We start from the raw sequence: 15,556 nt of genomic DNA, 5'->3' as shown, positions 1-15,556 counted from the left end.
GATAACTTGGTTATGGTGTTGAGAATTGGCCATTCTTATGCTTCACAATTAGGTATTCCACCAATTTCCAAATTTTTTAGCCTACCTTTCCCCTTTTTGCCCATACGTTACAACCCTTCAAAGACCTTTTGACCTTTGTGGTTGAGTCACAAGTCGGTGGAGGGAGATGGGAGTCAAGCTTATGGAGCGGTTTGCATAGTCAAAATGTCTAGTAGCCCTAAAATCTCTTCTTTTCCGGTTCCCTAGTGGAATCATTGAGATTCTCACTAGAGGTGAATTTGAAACTAGTAGGGAGAACGCGGTAAGATCGTTTGGGATGAAGGTGAATTGTGTCTTATTAGTTCTCTATGCTTAGCATTCTTATGTTTCAATCAACCTTGGATATCTTGAAGCGTGCACTCCTCTATTGTTTAGAAAGACTTATATTTATTTGTGCTTGTTCATTTGCAAAAGTCCATTCATGAACATTCACTACTACAAAAATGCCCAAAGTGACCTATTAAAAGAGACTTGTTATATCATATAACAGGTTTCTTTGATCAATAAGACCTAATGTTACTAGTAACAGGTCTCTTATGTGGAAATTGATGGTGGGAAAAAAATAAAGTGACCTGTTGTTATCTTTAACAGGTCTCTTTGTATAATATTTTTTTATTTATTAAAAATATATTAGAATATTATAGTAATAGAATCATATTTCAAAAAAATAAAAAATAAAAAAAAACCTAGTATTAGAATTAGGCTACCTTGTTTAAAAAAAAAAAAAAAACTCCTATTTATCGCCCCAATCTAGCCTGAGTCACCTCTCAGGCTCTCACCTTGACTCACTGCCCCCTCCGTCGTTTCCCACACTGCCGCCGTCTTACTCTCACCGCCGCTACTCTCCGGTGTTCCTCTCTAGTGTCGGTATGGTTCTCCCCTCACCCGAAGTTTCTTTCCTACACAACCCGAAGATTGCCATCTCCCTCTCGAACCTCCGGCGACTTCCACATACAACGCGACCCTAACCTCTGCCGGCGGCGACTACCGATTCCATTACTCCCCTCCTATACTCGAAGCTTCCCCCACCCAAAGCTGCCATCAATACCCTTTTCCCCATATTAATTTTTTTTCCTAGGGTTTATCGGCTTCTCTCCTCTTTCGATTGCTGGATGGGCTTCTTTATTTGACGAAGTAAAATTTTAAGTTAGAGATAGAAATCATACACTCAGATCTTGGTATAGGTAAATTTTTTCAATTTTTTTCTCAATTGTTTGTTGGCATTAAATTTTGATTTATATACAAGTATGATTTTATTTACTGAATTTTGTGAATGATTGTATTTTAGTATGTGATTTTGTTTATGATTTGGAAGGAGAATGCGTGGAATTATAATGGAATGAAGTCTTAATTTTGTTGTATTAATCATGAAAAATTGCTAAATTTTGGTTGATTTTTGTGTATAGAAGTGAGAAAGTGAGTATTTCTATGAACTAGCTTAGATGTTAAATATTGAAACAACTTTGATTTAGAGTCTATATATATTCATTTGAATTTGGGTGTTTAGAATTGCAATTTGAATCTTTTGGTTAAAGATTAACTGTCCCTTTTACAGCCTAAAGCACCGGCTTCACCTCAGAAAACAATTTTACTGTGTGCTCGCAATTTATTTTTTCGGTTGCAATTTTGCAATTTTTTTGGGGTTTATTTGTTTTTTTTTTTTTTTTTTTTTTTTTTTTTTTTTTTTGTGTGTTGAATTTGAATGATTTATCTTTCTTTGGTTGATTTTTTTATGTTGTTGATGAATTAAAGTTGCAATTGAAGCACTTAATGATATTATAGTTTCAGAATTTGGATTCTTCAGAACCATCATCGCATAGACAATGGGCCGGAGGAAGGATTTGTTTTTGAGGTACTCTGAAAAGCACTTTAATGGTATGAATGAATAGGTATGAATAATTGAGTATATGTTTTTGAATTTAAATTAATTTGTTGATTTTAATATATGATTATTTACGAGGGTTGTTCTCTGTTTTTGAAACACTAGTTTAGTTGTTTCTCTGAGTTTCATCAATTTGATGTAGGCTGCGAAAGTCATATGCTCCTAGATCTTGAGTTTTTGATTTTGGTGGAATTGCAGTGTGATTGCTGTTAATTTGTGTGCTTATTTTGAGGAATTGAACTATGTAGTTGATATTATTTGAAAATTTTGATCCTTCAACTTGTTAATTGTATTCAAATTCTGACCATTGATTTGGAAAACGATGATTATTCTTATGTAATTGAGCTGTTTTCTATCAAATTTTGGAAATATGAAGTTTTTCTATGTGGGTATTTCTGGTGTTGATGGAATTCGACTAGGTTGCTACAAGATTTTGGTTTTTTTTGGAATTTCAACTATGAACTTTTTCCTTAAATTTATTTACATAGTTTTATCCAATGTAGGCTGCATAAACAGCGAAATGTTCCACAACTGTCAAAATCATGTGATGATATCTTTGGTAAGCTGATTCGGGAAGGAGTATCCCTAGAAGACCTTTACAACCATGTTTCTCAGCCTATCTGTTTTCAACTAATATAATATGTAGTATTTGGAAGTTTGATGACCTTTGCAAAATTATCTCTTCTAAGATGTGAGTTCTTGACAAACTTCATTGGTGCCTTGTGTTTGTAGGAGGTAGAAATTGTTTTAACTGCGCATCCCACACAGATAAATAGGCGCTCCTTACAATACAAGCATATAAGAATCGTTGTAAGCTCTACAAATATCTGATAACTTGGATGAATTTTGAATGTTTGTTGTCTTTGAGTAGCTAATAAATGTGAAACTCTGAATTTTCCTTGCAGCATCTTCTAGAGTATAATGATAGACCTGACCTTGGTCATAAAGATGGAGAGATGCTAATTGAAGATCTGGTAATGTACTGCATAATGACCCTTTATTTCACAGTATCATTTTCGATACTGACTAATTGATCTATATAGTGATCCTTTTTTCAGGTAAGAGAGATAACATCAGTTTGGCAAACAGATGAGCTTAGAAGGCATAAACCTACTCCGGTAGATGAAGCTAGGGCATGTAATCTTTCTTAACCTTTTGATACTTGTAAGTTGTAACTAATGTAATCATGCATTTCAGAATTTCCTTTTCTTAATTGTGGATTGTTCTGCACGTTTACATATTGTTGAGCAATCTCTTTGGAGAGACATTCCTCACTATCTGCGCCGTGTTATTAATGCCTTAAAGAAGGTCTGTTTCCATGTGAATTGTCTCTACCTTTTCCTTATAGAAGATGTCTAACTGTTTCTTATGTTTGTGTTTTTATATGTAATGCTTCTGTAGCACACTAGTAACGCACTTCCCTTGACATGTACGCCCATAAAGTTTGGTTCATGGATGGGAGGTGATCGAGATGGAAATCCTAATGTGACTACCAAGGTAAGGTTACATTATCTTGACAGTAATACTAATGTGTTTAGTTGTATGAATAAAAGTCACCAGCTCTAGAATATTATACATTTTTCCAGTTGGTTATGTGCTTTTGATATGATTTCATACGTGTATCAATTACCATATAGTGGCAAAGAGGATTAGAGCTATTTATTGATATTTTCTACTACAAAACATGTAAGGTCCCCAGTCAATTAACCTCCAAATCCTGTAAGCCCACTTTTACCCTGTAATTAGTTTTATCTACTGATATTACTGATGTGTAATTTATTCGTTTTAAAATTTCATCTTTTTTCTGTTCATACATCATGCTCAACGTTTTCCTTACGGAGATTTCATTGTCTTATTCATGACTTCGTTATCACTTGTGTACTGCATTGGTTGTTACAGGTCGGTGCAAGAATCTAGCAAGAAAGGTGTTCTTCCTAGCAAACCAGTTCCTGATCAGGGAGTGAGTATTCAGGGTGTTGATGTTCTTGTGGCCTGCGTGGGGTTTAGTGTTGTTCTTCTTAGACTTTTGAAGCTGCTGCTGCTGTTGGGCTGCCTATTCCTGGGGTGTTGTTGTTTTACTTTTGGTGTAGCTGCTGCTGGTGCCTAACGTTAATGAGTATGGTTTATATTTTTGGAGAATAAATAGAGTATTTTTAGATGTTTTTGTATAGTATTTTTGAAGGTTACATTTGAATTTTTATTAATGAATGTTTGTAAAAGTGTTTATCCACTTAAGTTTAATAAAAAAAAAATTAATAGAAGTTTAATAATATATTATACATAGACATTATGAGATTATGGAATAATTGCAAAATACAGGTACATGAATACTATATAGGTACCCTACAGGAACAAATATTGTATAGGGTATCAAATTTTGTTTTTTTTTTTTTATAAAAAATTAAAGACATAAGAGACCTGTTATCTCTCCTAACAGGTCTTTTTAATGCGTTCAATAGACCTGTTGAGAAAGATAACAGGTCTCTTTGCCTTCATAGATTCAAAATATTATTATGCCCAAAGAGACCTGTTATCTCACTTACGAGGGGTCTCTTATTAATTGCAAAGAGACATGTTTTATAGAGCAGGTCTCTTTGCCAAAGAGACCTGTGAGCTAGAGACCTCCTCTAATGAGATTTCTTAGGCCTATTATAACAGGTCTCTTTGCCTATTTTTGCAGTAGTGATTTGTTTTCCTTCCTTTTCTTTTGATTTCCTTTTTATTCTTTGCCTTGTTTTGCTTAGTTTTTTTCAAAAGTTGTGGGTTAAACTCTTAGGAAACCTTCACGAGAGCACACTCGTCCTCTAGAGCGATCTAGGGTTTAAAGGGCTTGTCTTTAGTTGCTAAAATTGACCGTGATCCCTACGAAAGTGAGTTAGTGTACATTCTCGTCTACTTTAGTGTGCTAGTCTTGCTTGAACAAATCCATCTCCTTTTTTCTTTTGGTTTTGTCTTGCTCGAGGACGAGCAAGAGTTAAGCATAGGGGAATTTGATAAGTGTGATTTATGGCACATATTAGGGTGTTTTTCTCCCTTAGTTTTAGGTTTATTTCGGTGTTTCTTGGTTATTTCTATTCCATTATTGTTTAGTTTAATTCTTGTTTTTGCTTATTTCATTGTTTATTAGAGTAGTTAATTAGTACTTATTTGATTCTTGCTTTAATTCTAGTTTTACTTTGTTTTCCATGTTTTCCTTCATTATCATTATGTTTGCTTAGATTTTGTTCTAGGGAAATGGATGAAGGTTATGTTGATGAATTGAGTGATTGGTTGTAATAAGTATGCAATTGATTCTTGATTATTGTGTTTGGATGATGCTTACATCAACTAGAATCTTTTTAGCTAATTGATTCTTGGTTTTTAATTGTGCTTTCAATCAATTGTGCGGAAGTGAGTTGATTGAGAGTCTAGATTCTTCCATACCTTTGTTAGGCTAGTTGCGCGGGATTGATTTAGCTTAGTAGGATAATTAGCATGCTTAATTGCGCGGGAGTGAGTTGAGTGTGTTAATCGTTCCTAATTGAGATCATGATCATCTAATTGCGACTTGTTATTGAATTCATTAATGTAATTTAATTCCCCTTTCCCTATTATCTTGTTAATTGCTTTAAGTAGTATTTTAGATGTTTCTCTCTCTATCTCACAACCTTCCTACTAGTCTAATTACCTTAAATTAATACACTTAGTCCTTGAGGTTCGACCCTAGCTTGCCACTATCTAGTGTGAACTTGATAGAGTTATGTAGATTTGATCTAGGGTAGTAGTAACGACCTATTGTCCTCCGATCATGCACTACTAGTCAAAATATGAAGCCTTACTAGTCGGCATCCGCATGTGCAAGGCGGCAGGGGCAAGAAAAATTGACGCCTGCTTTGATTTAAAATTAGTCGTTAGCCAGTACAATGGTGAATATGAGGCCACCCATCTGGCCATGCTCAAATATTTGCAGGCGGTCTAAGCTAAAGCTGGGACACTTGATGAATTTCAGTTAAGTCGGGTGCCCAGATCTGAGAACATTTAGGCAGATGCTATGTCGAAATTGGCTTCATCCGCCTCATGTAATATGCCTCGGTCATTCTTCTGGGAAATAATGGAAAAACGAAGTATTGAAGAAGATCCCATTGGAGTACTGGACCGAAGCTCTACCTGGATGGACAGCATCCTGGCCAATCTGCAAGATAGCACTTTGCCAGATACATATCTAGAAATGGCTACAATAAAAAAACGTGAGGCCCACTTTGAGATTCATAATGGAAAGCTTTTCAAGAAGGGTTTTCTGCAACCTCTCTTGAAATGAATCACCCCTGAAAAGGGGCAAGAAATTGTGAAAGAATTGCATTCGGGCTACTGCGCCTCTAACAAAAGCGACAGGGCACTAGCGCGTAGGGCTAGGCGGCAAGGCTACTTTTGGCCCACTCTTGAGGCAGACGTCATAGAAATGGTGAAGAAGTGTGATAAATGTCAAAGATTTAGCAGACTCATACACCATCCAGCCACAGATCTGACGACCATCTATGGCCCAGTACCATTCGCTAAATGGGGCATGGACATTCTGGGACCGTATACGCCTACGCCAGGCGGACGGCGGTATATTCTAGTTGAAGTTGACTACTTCACCAAGCAGGTAGAGGTAGAGGCGGTCAAAGGCATCAAGATAAAATATGTCATTTCCTTCATCTGGAAGAACATCATCACCCGGTTTCGGGTACCTATGCCTATGGTTTTTGACAATGGCTCTCAGTTTGAGATGCCTACCCTCAAGAATCGGCTGGGAGACCAAGGGATCTCCCACTGTTTTGCATCAGTTGGCCGTACCTAGGCAAACGGCCAGGTTGAAGCCTTCAACAAACTAATCTCAGTCGGCATAAAAAAGAAAATTGAAAGGGCTGGCGGTCTATGGGTAGAAGAGTTAACTAATGACCTATGGGCCATCAAAACAACATCAAAAGGGGCAACCAGTGAAACCCCATTTCTCATGGTGTATGATGCTGAGGTCGTCTAGCTATGAGCCGACTCTTGGAGTCATGGTATATGATGAAGAGGCAAACAAGGAGGCCATGCGGCTAGCATTGGATACAGTCCCGGAACGTAGGGGCAATGCCGTCTTTCATCATGAGATTTACCGTCTGAGAATGACAAGAGCCTACAACAAAAGAGTGCACAAACGACCCTTGAATATAAGGAACTTTGTGTTACAGAAAATGGAGGCAACCGGTAGGGCCAATGAACAGGGCAAGCTGACACCCAATTGGGAAGGTCCCTACCGGATCTACGAAGAAGTAAGAGGCGGCACCTACTATCTGGAAACACAAGACGGCAGGAAGCTAGCCTGAACTTGGAATGTAAACCACCTCAAAAGTTACCACTTCTGAGATTTGTAAATTTTTGTAAACGAAAAGCCTATCAATGAAAAATTGCTTTTTGTTTTCAATTTTGATTATTTATTCTTTATTAGATATGTCTCCCAATGGGAACACCGCCTATACATTGTGCAGACGACTAAATCTAGACCAACCGTCTGCTCCAACATGAGTAGACATCCGGCGACGCCCATCCGAGTGAATTCGTCGTAGAGAGCATCTCTCATCTGGGTGGTACATTGCTCTATAAACATAAAAATAAAAACGGCCCAACCGAGTGTCTGGATTAAGATAAGCTTGCAGTTGTTTGAATTGAACTATCTATAAGACCTAGATAGCTAGAGATTACCGCCTATTCTATAAGACCTAGATAGCTAGAGAAAAAATGTTATACTGGATCCATATCTGGAAAACTAAAAAAATTGTAGGAAATAAATTCAAATACTCGGCTCGCATGCCATAAACATAAACGGCTTAGGGCCGAAGAGGCTTAATTTTGCTTTTGCTGAGGTGAAGGCACTGACTAGTCCTGGCTGGAGGGGATCTCGCCTTCAGGTTGCCTTGGTTAAACTTGGCCAATATCAACCGGCAGCGGGTCTTCCTCATGCTCATAAAGCTCATCCTCCTGCTCTTCATCAGACGGTTCGATGTCGGCCCATTCGTTAAAAGGAGCTTGCGCCTTCAGACTGAGCGACCGGACATCATATACCTCAGTGGCATACTTGTACCTTAGGTTGAAGAACTCCCAGTCGTAGTCCCGATGGATGAGATTCCATGGTATTTTCATGCGTGCTTTGCAATCTCGTTCATTCTCATCCACCAGCCGCCACTACTAGAAAACAGTCAATCAACGACGGAAAAAATCCGTCGGATAACCCTGAAATTCTGTCGGAAATGCCCATTTCCGACGGAATTCCATCGGAAAGCATTGTCGGAAGACCCTTTGTAGGTATTTTGCGATATTCTGTCGGAAAGGTCTATTCCGACGGAATTTCCGACAGATTTTGTTCTGTCGGCGCTTTTGTTGACTTTTAGAGTAAATCCGTCGCAAGGTTCCGACGGAAATTTTCGTCGGATGGGGATATTCCGTCGGAAAAAAAAAAAAACAGCCCTCACCCCACCTGCCCAGACCACCCCCACCCCCACCCAGCACCACCAGACTACCCCCCTACCCACCCACACCACCACCAGCCCACCCCACCCCCCACCCCTTGCCCCCTGACTACCCCCCTACCCACCTACACCAACGCTGCCCCCTTACCCACCACACCTTAACCCCACCGTAACCCACCACACTGTAACCCACCAAAACCTCTAACCCAAACCCTAACCCACCACGCCTAACCATCGTAACCCACTACACCTTTTCCCAAACCCTAACCCTAACCCACCACACGTTAACCCCACCATAGCACACCAACCTGAACCCACCTCACCACCCACCAAAAAAACCCTTAACCCATGAAAAAAAAATTAAACAAAATTCATAACATAAAATAAAAAATAGAAATTAAAAATTAAATAAATAGATCTAAAATCAACACAATTCGAAATTTAACAAAAATATACATTGAAATTTAACAATTCAAAATTTAGCAAAAATTTAACTTAAATATACAATTATTTCAAAAACTAAAAGTTATACATTGAAAATTTGAACAAAATAAAACTAGATCTAATTCTAACCAAAATTAAATGTAGATCTTTCTTCGGTGTTGGTGTTGTCGGAGGTTGTTGCGGTGGTGGTGTCCTTGGGCGGCCTTGATGTAGCCGGTGGTTCTTGCGGTGGTGTTCTTCTTGGCGGTTGTTGTAGTGGTGGTGGTGTTGTAAAGAGGAGTGATAAGGAGATCGAGAAGAAAGAGAAAGGGGGAAAAAGAGGGATGAGAAGAAAAGAAGGAGGGATGAGAAGAGAAGAAGGAGCGCTGAGAAATTAAAGGGAAAGAAGAAGAAGAACAGTCATGTAGAGGAGAGGGAAAGAAAAAGAAATAAGAGAGGAGAAAGGAGAAAGGAGAGAAGAAGAAGAGGGGTGTGGAGAGAGAATAGGAAAGAAACAGAATTAAGGGGGGGGGGTCAAATATTCCGTGTTTTTAGATTTAGGTGTTTTTTTTTAAATAAAATTCCGTCGGAATAGTTTTAATTCCGTCGGATTTAAAATCCGTCGGAAATTTCCTACGGAATTAAAACCCGTAGGAAATTAATATGTTCCGAGGGATATTTTCCGAAGGAATATTCCGTCGGAAGACATAAATTTCGAGGGAAAAAAAATCCGTCGGAATATTTCCGTGGGATTTTCCGTCGCAACTTATTTTTTTCAACGGATTTTTCTGACAGACCAAAATTCCGTCGGAATTTTTGAATTCTCCAACGGAATTTAAGTCTGTCGGAACTATTCCGTCGGAAAACGACCTATTTCTAGTAGTGCGCTCTTTTTCAGTCGCCAGCTCAGCCTTATGATCAATCTGCATATGAACTATATCATCCTTGAGCCGGCCGACGTCTGCCCGAAGCCGGGTATTTTCTTGGCCGGCCTATCCAGTGCCTTGAGATATAACTGGGCATTTTTAAGCTCAAGCTCAAAGTCAGACGCCCTACTGTTGGCCGTCTCCACAACAGCCCTTAGCTCCTTAACCAGCTCCTCCTGTTTACTCTCTTTGGCTTTAGTCTTAATATCATTCAGAGTTAATGGCATCAGTCGCCCGTTTTCGCGTCTCTTACCTCCTCATGCTTCCTTTTAAAAGGGCCTTGATCGGGGGACAATAGGTCGTGTCTACTATCCTAAATGAAATCAACAATTTGTATTCCTAACCTAACTCTATCAAGTTTACACTAGATAGTGGTAAGCTAGGGTCGAACCACAAGGAATGAAACGGGGTATTGCACAATCAAAGTGGAATCAAGAATCTATTGCAAGTAACAAGGGGTATTTTGGTTTGTTTTTGTGAATATCTAAGATTAAACTATCTACTAAAAAAGGATTAAAACAAGCAAAATAAGAAGTTGAACTAGAATCACTAAAACAAAGATCAAAAATAAGATTTTAAGGGAATTATAATAAAAAACACTAGGGAAAGGGGGCTCCAATCCTGATCAACTAAGACAACTATGATAATCATCATGGATTCATGCCAAGGAGTACAAACTCTACTCAAAATAATTCATTCTCATACAATCACTCAGAGAAAGTCGATGAAATCGATCAAACCTAAACTAAATCATTCTCATGCATCTAATCTAGAACTCAAATATTGGGGCTAGAGGTGCACAACAATAGCTCTAAGCATTATAAGCACAAAATCATCAACTCAAGGAAAAACCCAATCAATCATCAATATAAACTCAATCAATCATGATTTTCACCCCCTTCTCTAGCTACAGAAAAGAGGATAGTCATACCAACTACTCTAAACATGGATTCAATCCTAACAAAACCAAACATGATTCAAAATCAAAGAAAAAGCAATGAAATAAGTAAAAGCAAAGAACTTTATTGAAATAAACACTATTAAGAGCAATAAAACCAAACAAAAGATAACGGGTAAAGAGATTACTACAATTAAACTTGAAGGATTAAGCAAACATGGATTAGTTGCATTGAAAAGATGAAAACTTGAAGGAAACTTGAAAAGATCTCGATTGCAATAATGGAAACTTGATGATTAAGCTATTTTCTCTCTCTAAAATTTTGATATTCTCTCTCTACAAAAATGTTCTAGATGGCAATGGAATAGTGAATAATGTCATGAAATTTCCATCCAAGGACTATTTATAGGCTCTTGATAAAAAAAAGAAAACGGGTGAGGGAGAGGCCTCTCCAGCAAGCTGTCGCGCCCTCTCTACTGTGGGTACGAAGTTGGAAAACCCAGCTCGCCGCGCCTGCGGCCACCAGGGGCTTGCCCTCTCCAAGCCTTCTCCCAGCCATCTCCAAAAACTGGTGTTCAGCTCAGAACCTTCCTATCCGCGCCCGCGGCTTGCTGTGGTAGCACGTCCTCACCTTTAAGCACTTCCTCTTCTTGGAATAAGCCACTCTAGCCACTTCAACTCTGCTTAGCAACTCAAATTCCGCCCACGAGTGCTAGGAGCTATCAAAGCAAACAAATAAAAGGTTCAAAGCAAAGAAAAGATAAAAGAAAAGGAAAAACACGATAAAGAACAAAAGTAACTAAAATAGAGGTAAAAACTGTAAGCGAAGGCACAAACAAGTGACAAATGAGGGGAATTCATTAGTGAAAAAGGGTGAAATGGTGGCGTAAATGCCACTCATCAAAATCCCCTACACTTGCCTCTTGCTTGTCCTTAAGCAAAACTAAGAAAAGAAAGAAAAAAGCAAACAGTACAAAGACAAACACATCGTGGCAAGGCTTAGAAAAGCAAATCAAGTTTTAGGGTGGACATATGCTCTATTCGGACTCAAAAGGATAGACAAGCGTCAAAGAATATTATCCTTTCTCAATTAAATGATGAAAACACACTCCAAGATGCTCGTGGTTGCAAGAGTCGAGCCTAAGCTAAGCATAGTGAACTAGTGATTCGTTCTTCGCCCTAGTCCCCTCCAAAACGGTCTGCGTTCTCCCCACTAGCTTAAAATCATCCCCCTAGTTGACTCCTCACAATTCCACGACTGAACCGAAAAAGATTCATTTTGAGGAGGTATAAGGTCATCCCGACATCTCAACCATGCATGCTCTCTCCATATGGTTGAAATCCATCTCCCTCCACCGGTCTTTGACCACGCCCCTCTAAAGTCTAAGGGTCTTCACTAGGGTTGTAATGACTTGGTTAAGGGTAAAGGTAGGGAATCATTTGAAAAATTGGTGGCAAATCCTAAGTGAAGCAAGAGAGTGGCCAACTCTCATAAACAAAACCTAAGAAACGACTAAAAATCAAACAAACAACCATCATTTCAGTTTCATTACATTACCACCCTTATTCAAGGGAAAGGAACTTCAAAGCTCTCATATTTTTATTTTATATTTTTTTTTTCAAACTTCTTTTTTTTTTTTTTTTTTTTTTGTTTTTTGGTAAATAAGAGATTTTATTACCAAAGAATGAAAAAATACAACTTACAAAGAAGGGAAGTTGCAAAACTCCAAAACCTACACAAGCCCGAAGGCACACCAACACCATTACCTCCCTACACTGTCACCAACCACCTTCTACGAAGGGTGCCAGGAACAGCGAGAGGGAACTCCTACCTAGCCTCAAGCGAGAAGGCACCTTCTAGGAAGGGTACAACACGCTAGGACTAGGACAAAAACAGCAAATAAGAACAAACACAAAGACCAAAACCATCAAAAACAAAAGCATATAACACAGCCTGTACAAAAACAAGCACAAAACCAAAGTAGCAACCAACACCAGCAAGACTGACCAGCCACCTGCAGGCTGCAGCACCAGGACTGACACCAAAACAACTCCTGCAGATCAAGCTTCAGACCAGCCAGAACATCACAGACTAGCACAGAAAGAACCAGCCATCAACAGTCAGACTGTAGTTTCTGCAGACAGTCACCAAGGACACTAGAACACAAAAAAACACCCAGCTGCTACACACTCTCCATTACTCAGCACTGTCAAACCACCTGCAAGTACAAGAGCTGCACAGAACCAGCCACACTGACAGACACCAGCAGCCTCTCAAACAGACACAACAGCCTTGGAAAAAGAGCAGCAGATAGCAGCCAAACAAGAGGAGAATCAACTCAACAAGTCAGAGAAAAAACGCAGCAGCTATTAGATCAAGACAGCAGCACATAACCATGAAGAAAATTAGGAAGGTAGATTGTATCTCAGATTTTGTAGCCACTTGCAATGATTTCGGGACCAAGACTTATCAATCAACTGTTGTAATCTGCATAGCACTTCTAAGCATATGGAATGACACAGCTTACTAGGAATAATCACAGCTTTATCCCAAATAACATGGTTCCTAGCAAACCAAATATAATAAACACAGGCAGAAAAGACAGCTAGAAATATTTTATTTTGTATCATATCTAGTCGCTATCTATTTTAGTGTTTCCAAGACATATCCAACCTAAAATTCCTCTCGTTTATTCTAAGCTAGGTTGCAATAGTCTTTAAGCAATATATACTGTAGAAACAATCAAAAAATAAATGATCATGGGACTTAGGAGCATTGCCACACAGAAGACACAAGGAGTCAAAACTGCAACCAAAAGAGATTAATCTGTCTTTGGTCTTTAGTCTTTTCTGAGCAGCCAACCAAGCTATAAAGGCGTGCTTTGGCACATTATATTTATTCCAAACCCATTTATCCCATCCAACCTTAGTTTGAAGCCCCTGTAACCATTCATAGCATTCTGAAATCTTGTAGTCTTTGCTAATCCAGTTACCACTTTCAAAACCTTGGTGAAGTTCATCTTTCACAGCACACAATCTCCTCCAAAACCGTCAATCGCACTTCTTAGGACTATACGACCACCAATCTTTATCTTTCAAATAAATGCTATGCACCCATTTTACCCACATGTATCCTCTTTCTTTGCAATTTTCCAAACATACTCCCCCAAGGCAGCGTTGTTCCATCTAGAACAATCCCTCATTCCTATCCCACCATACTTTTTAGGCTTACACACCCAATCCCAAGAAATAGGAGGGGCTCCCCCTACCATAGCAGCTCCATCCCATAGAAAGGATCTACACAACTGAGTAATTCTATGCATAACCCCCTTAGGCAAGAGGACACATTGAGCCCAGTAAGAATGAAGACTCATGAGAACAGAGTTTATAAGGGTAGTCCTTGCAGCATAAGACAAGTTCCTACTCGACCAACAGGTAATCCTAGCCAGCATTTTATCAACAATGCTATCAAAATCAGAGCTTCTCATATACTTAGCATTGAGAGGGATCCCAAGGTGTCGAAAAGGAAAATCGCCAATAGCAAAACCGTATCCACTCAGAAGCTCCTCCTTCTTCACTGAATCCATGCTACCACAATACACAACTGTTTTTTCTGAATTAGCCACAAGTCCCAAAACCTTCTTAAAGGTCTTAAGAGCCCTCACAAGAAGAGATAAAGACTTCTTATCCCCATGTCTCAAAAAAGCATAAGATCATCAGCAAAAACAAGATAAGTTAACCCCAGATGCTTACACCCTTGGTGAAATTTGTAGCCTTCCAAATTCCCCACCTTCCTAAGGAGTCTAGATAAGTATTCCATAACCATAACGAAAATCAAGGGAGAAATGGGGTCCCCTTATCTAATGCCTCTCTTCCCTTTGAAAAAGCCATGAAGCCCCCCATTGATCATCACAGAATAAGAAGGGGTAGTAACACGAATATCACCCACCCAACAAATTGAGGAGGGAAATTCAAAGCAATCATCATATCTCTGATAAAGGACCAATGAACTGAGTCGTAAGCCTTCCTCAAATAAACTTTAACAGTACAACGAGGAGCCTTCCTTTTATTATTATAATTTTTTAACATATCCTGAGACACCAAAATATTATCCAAAATAGATCTTCCAGCAACAAAGGCACTTTGATTCTCACTTATCAACACAGGCAAAACAGTTTTTAGTCTAGAGCAAAGAAGTTTAGAGATAAGCTTATACAAAACATTGCAACAAGCTATAAGCCTATACTGTGACACATAAACAACATCTTCAACTTTTGGAACCATAGTGAGCAAAGTATTATTAACTTGTTTAAGCAAACTCCCATGGTTAAAAAAAGACAACACCGCTTCACAAATATCACTCTTAACAATATCCCAAGAAGCTTTAAAAAACTTACTCGAAAAACCATCGGGACCCGGAGCTTTATCATCTTTTATACTCTAAAGCGCAGCTTTCACATCATGGTTTGTAAAACTTTTGCACAAATCAATTTGCTGTTCCTGAGAAAGGATTCTGCCCACCCCAATCATAGCATTGTGAGCCGTTTTCTCTAGCTCAGAACTAGTACCGAGCAAGTTTTGATAGAACTCCAAAAAAGCATTTACCACCAAGCTAGGTTCTTGAATAGTCTGATCTTCATGAATAACACTGCATATCCTATTCTGAACCCTTCTCGTTTGAATGAAGGCATGAAAATAAGCTGTCTTCAAATCACCCTCCTTAACCTAGTGCATTTTGGCTTTTTGCTTCAAATAAGAGTACCTGTCAGCATGAGCCTTTTGGAAGGCAACTCTAGCCTGCTTCTCCTCATCAATCAGATCTTCATTGAGCGGGTCTAAGTTCAGCTTTTTATGGACATTCATTAGGTTGACAGAAGCATCGGCATCAGCAACCTCAATCATTGAAAGAGAGCTC

General features: G+C 38.9%; 2 protein-coding genes across 18 annotated transcripts; one reads left to right on the top strand and one right to left on the bottom strand.

The window, feature by feature from the left end:
• The first annotated feature begins 508 nt into the window (after window positions 1–508).
• Window positions 509–4,354, top strand: LOC110698368 (phosphoenolpyruvate carboxylase 4-like). Of its 17 annotated transcripts, XR_002506732.1 has the most exons (6): window positions 1,240–2,480; window positions 2,654–2,731; window positions 2,827–2,895; window positions 2,980–3,085; window positions 3,323–3,418; window positions 3,821–4,350. XR_002506732.1 is itself a non-coding variant. In XM_021875787.1 (5 exons), the coding sequence occupies exons 2-5, from the start codon at window positions 2,292–2,294 to the stop codon at window positions 3,070–3,072; spliced, it is 429 nt and encodes a 142-aa protein (XP_021731479.1). In that variant the 5' UTR covers window positions 509–1,223; window positions 1,844–2,291; the 3' UTR covers window positions 3,073–4,351. The 17 variants fall into 17 exon arrangements, 7 of the variants coding, with proteins under 7 accessions (XP_021731479.1, XP_021731478.1, XP_021731477.1 ...); XR_002506737.1 differs by adding an exon at window positions 509–1,223 and having other exon boundaries at window positions 1,822–1,891; window positions 2,980–4,350; XM_021875787.1 differs by adding an exon at window positions 509–1,223 and having other exon boundaries at window positions 1,844–2,480; window positions 2,980–4,351.
• Window positions 4,355–13,760: 9,406 nt separating this feature from the next.
• On the bottom strand, window positions 13,761–14,925 carry LOC110698389. Its single transcript, XM_021875809.1, has 2 exons — window positions 14,591–14,925; window positions 13,761–14,337 (listed from the first exon to the last, which is right to left on the bottom strand). Exons 1-2 carry the CDS (start codon window positions 14,923–14,925, stop codon window positions 13,761–13,763), a joined length of 912 nt encoding a protein of 303 aa, XP_021731501.1.
• Window positions 14,926–15,556: the final 631 nt, after the last annotated feature.

The sequence above is a fragment of the Chenopodium quinoa genome, unplaced genomic scaffold (assembly GCF_001683475.1).
Source record: "Chenopodium quinoa cultivar QQ74 unplaced genomic scaffold, ASM168347v1, whole genome shotgun sequence".
Classification (NCBI taxonomy): Eukaryota; Viridiplantae; Streptophyta; class Magnoliopsida; order Caryophyllales; family Amaranthaceae; genus Chenopodium; species Chenopodium quinoa.
This window is presented reverse-complemented; position numbering and strand designations above follow the sequence as displayed.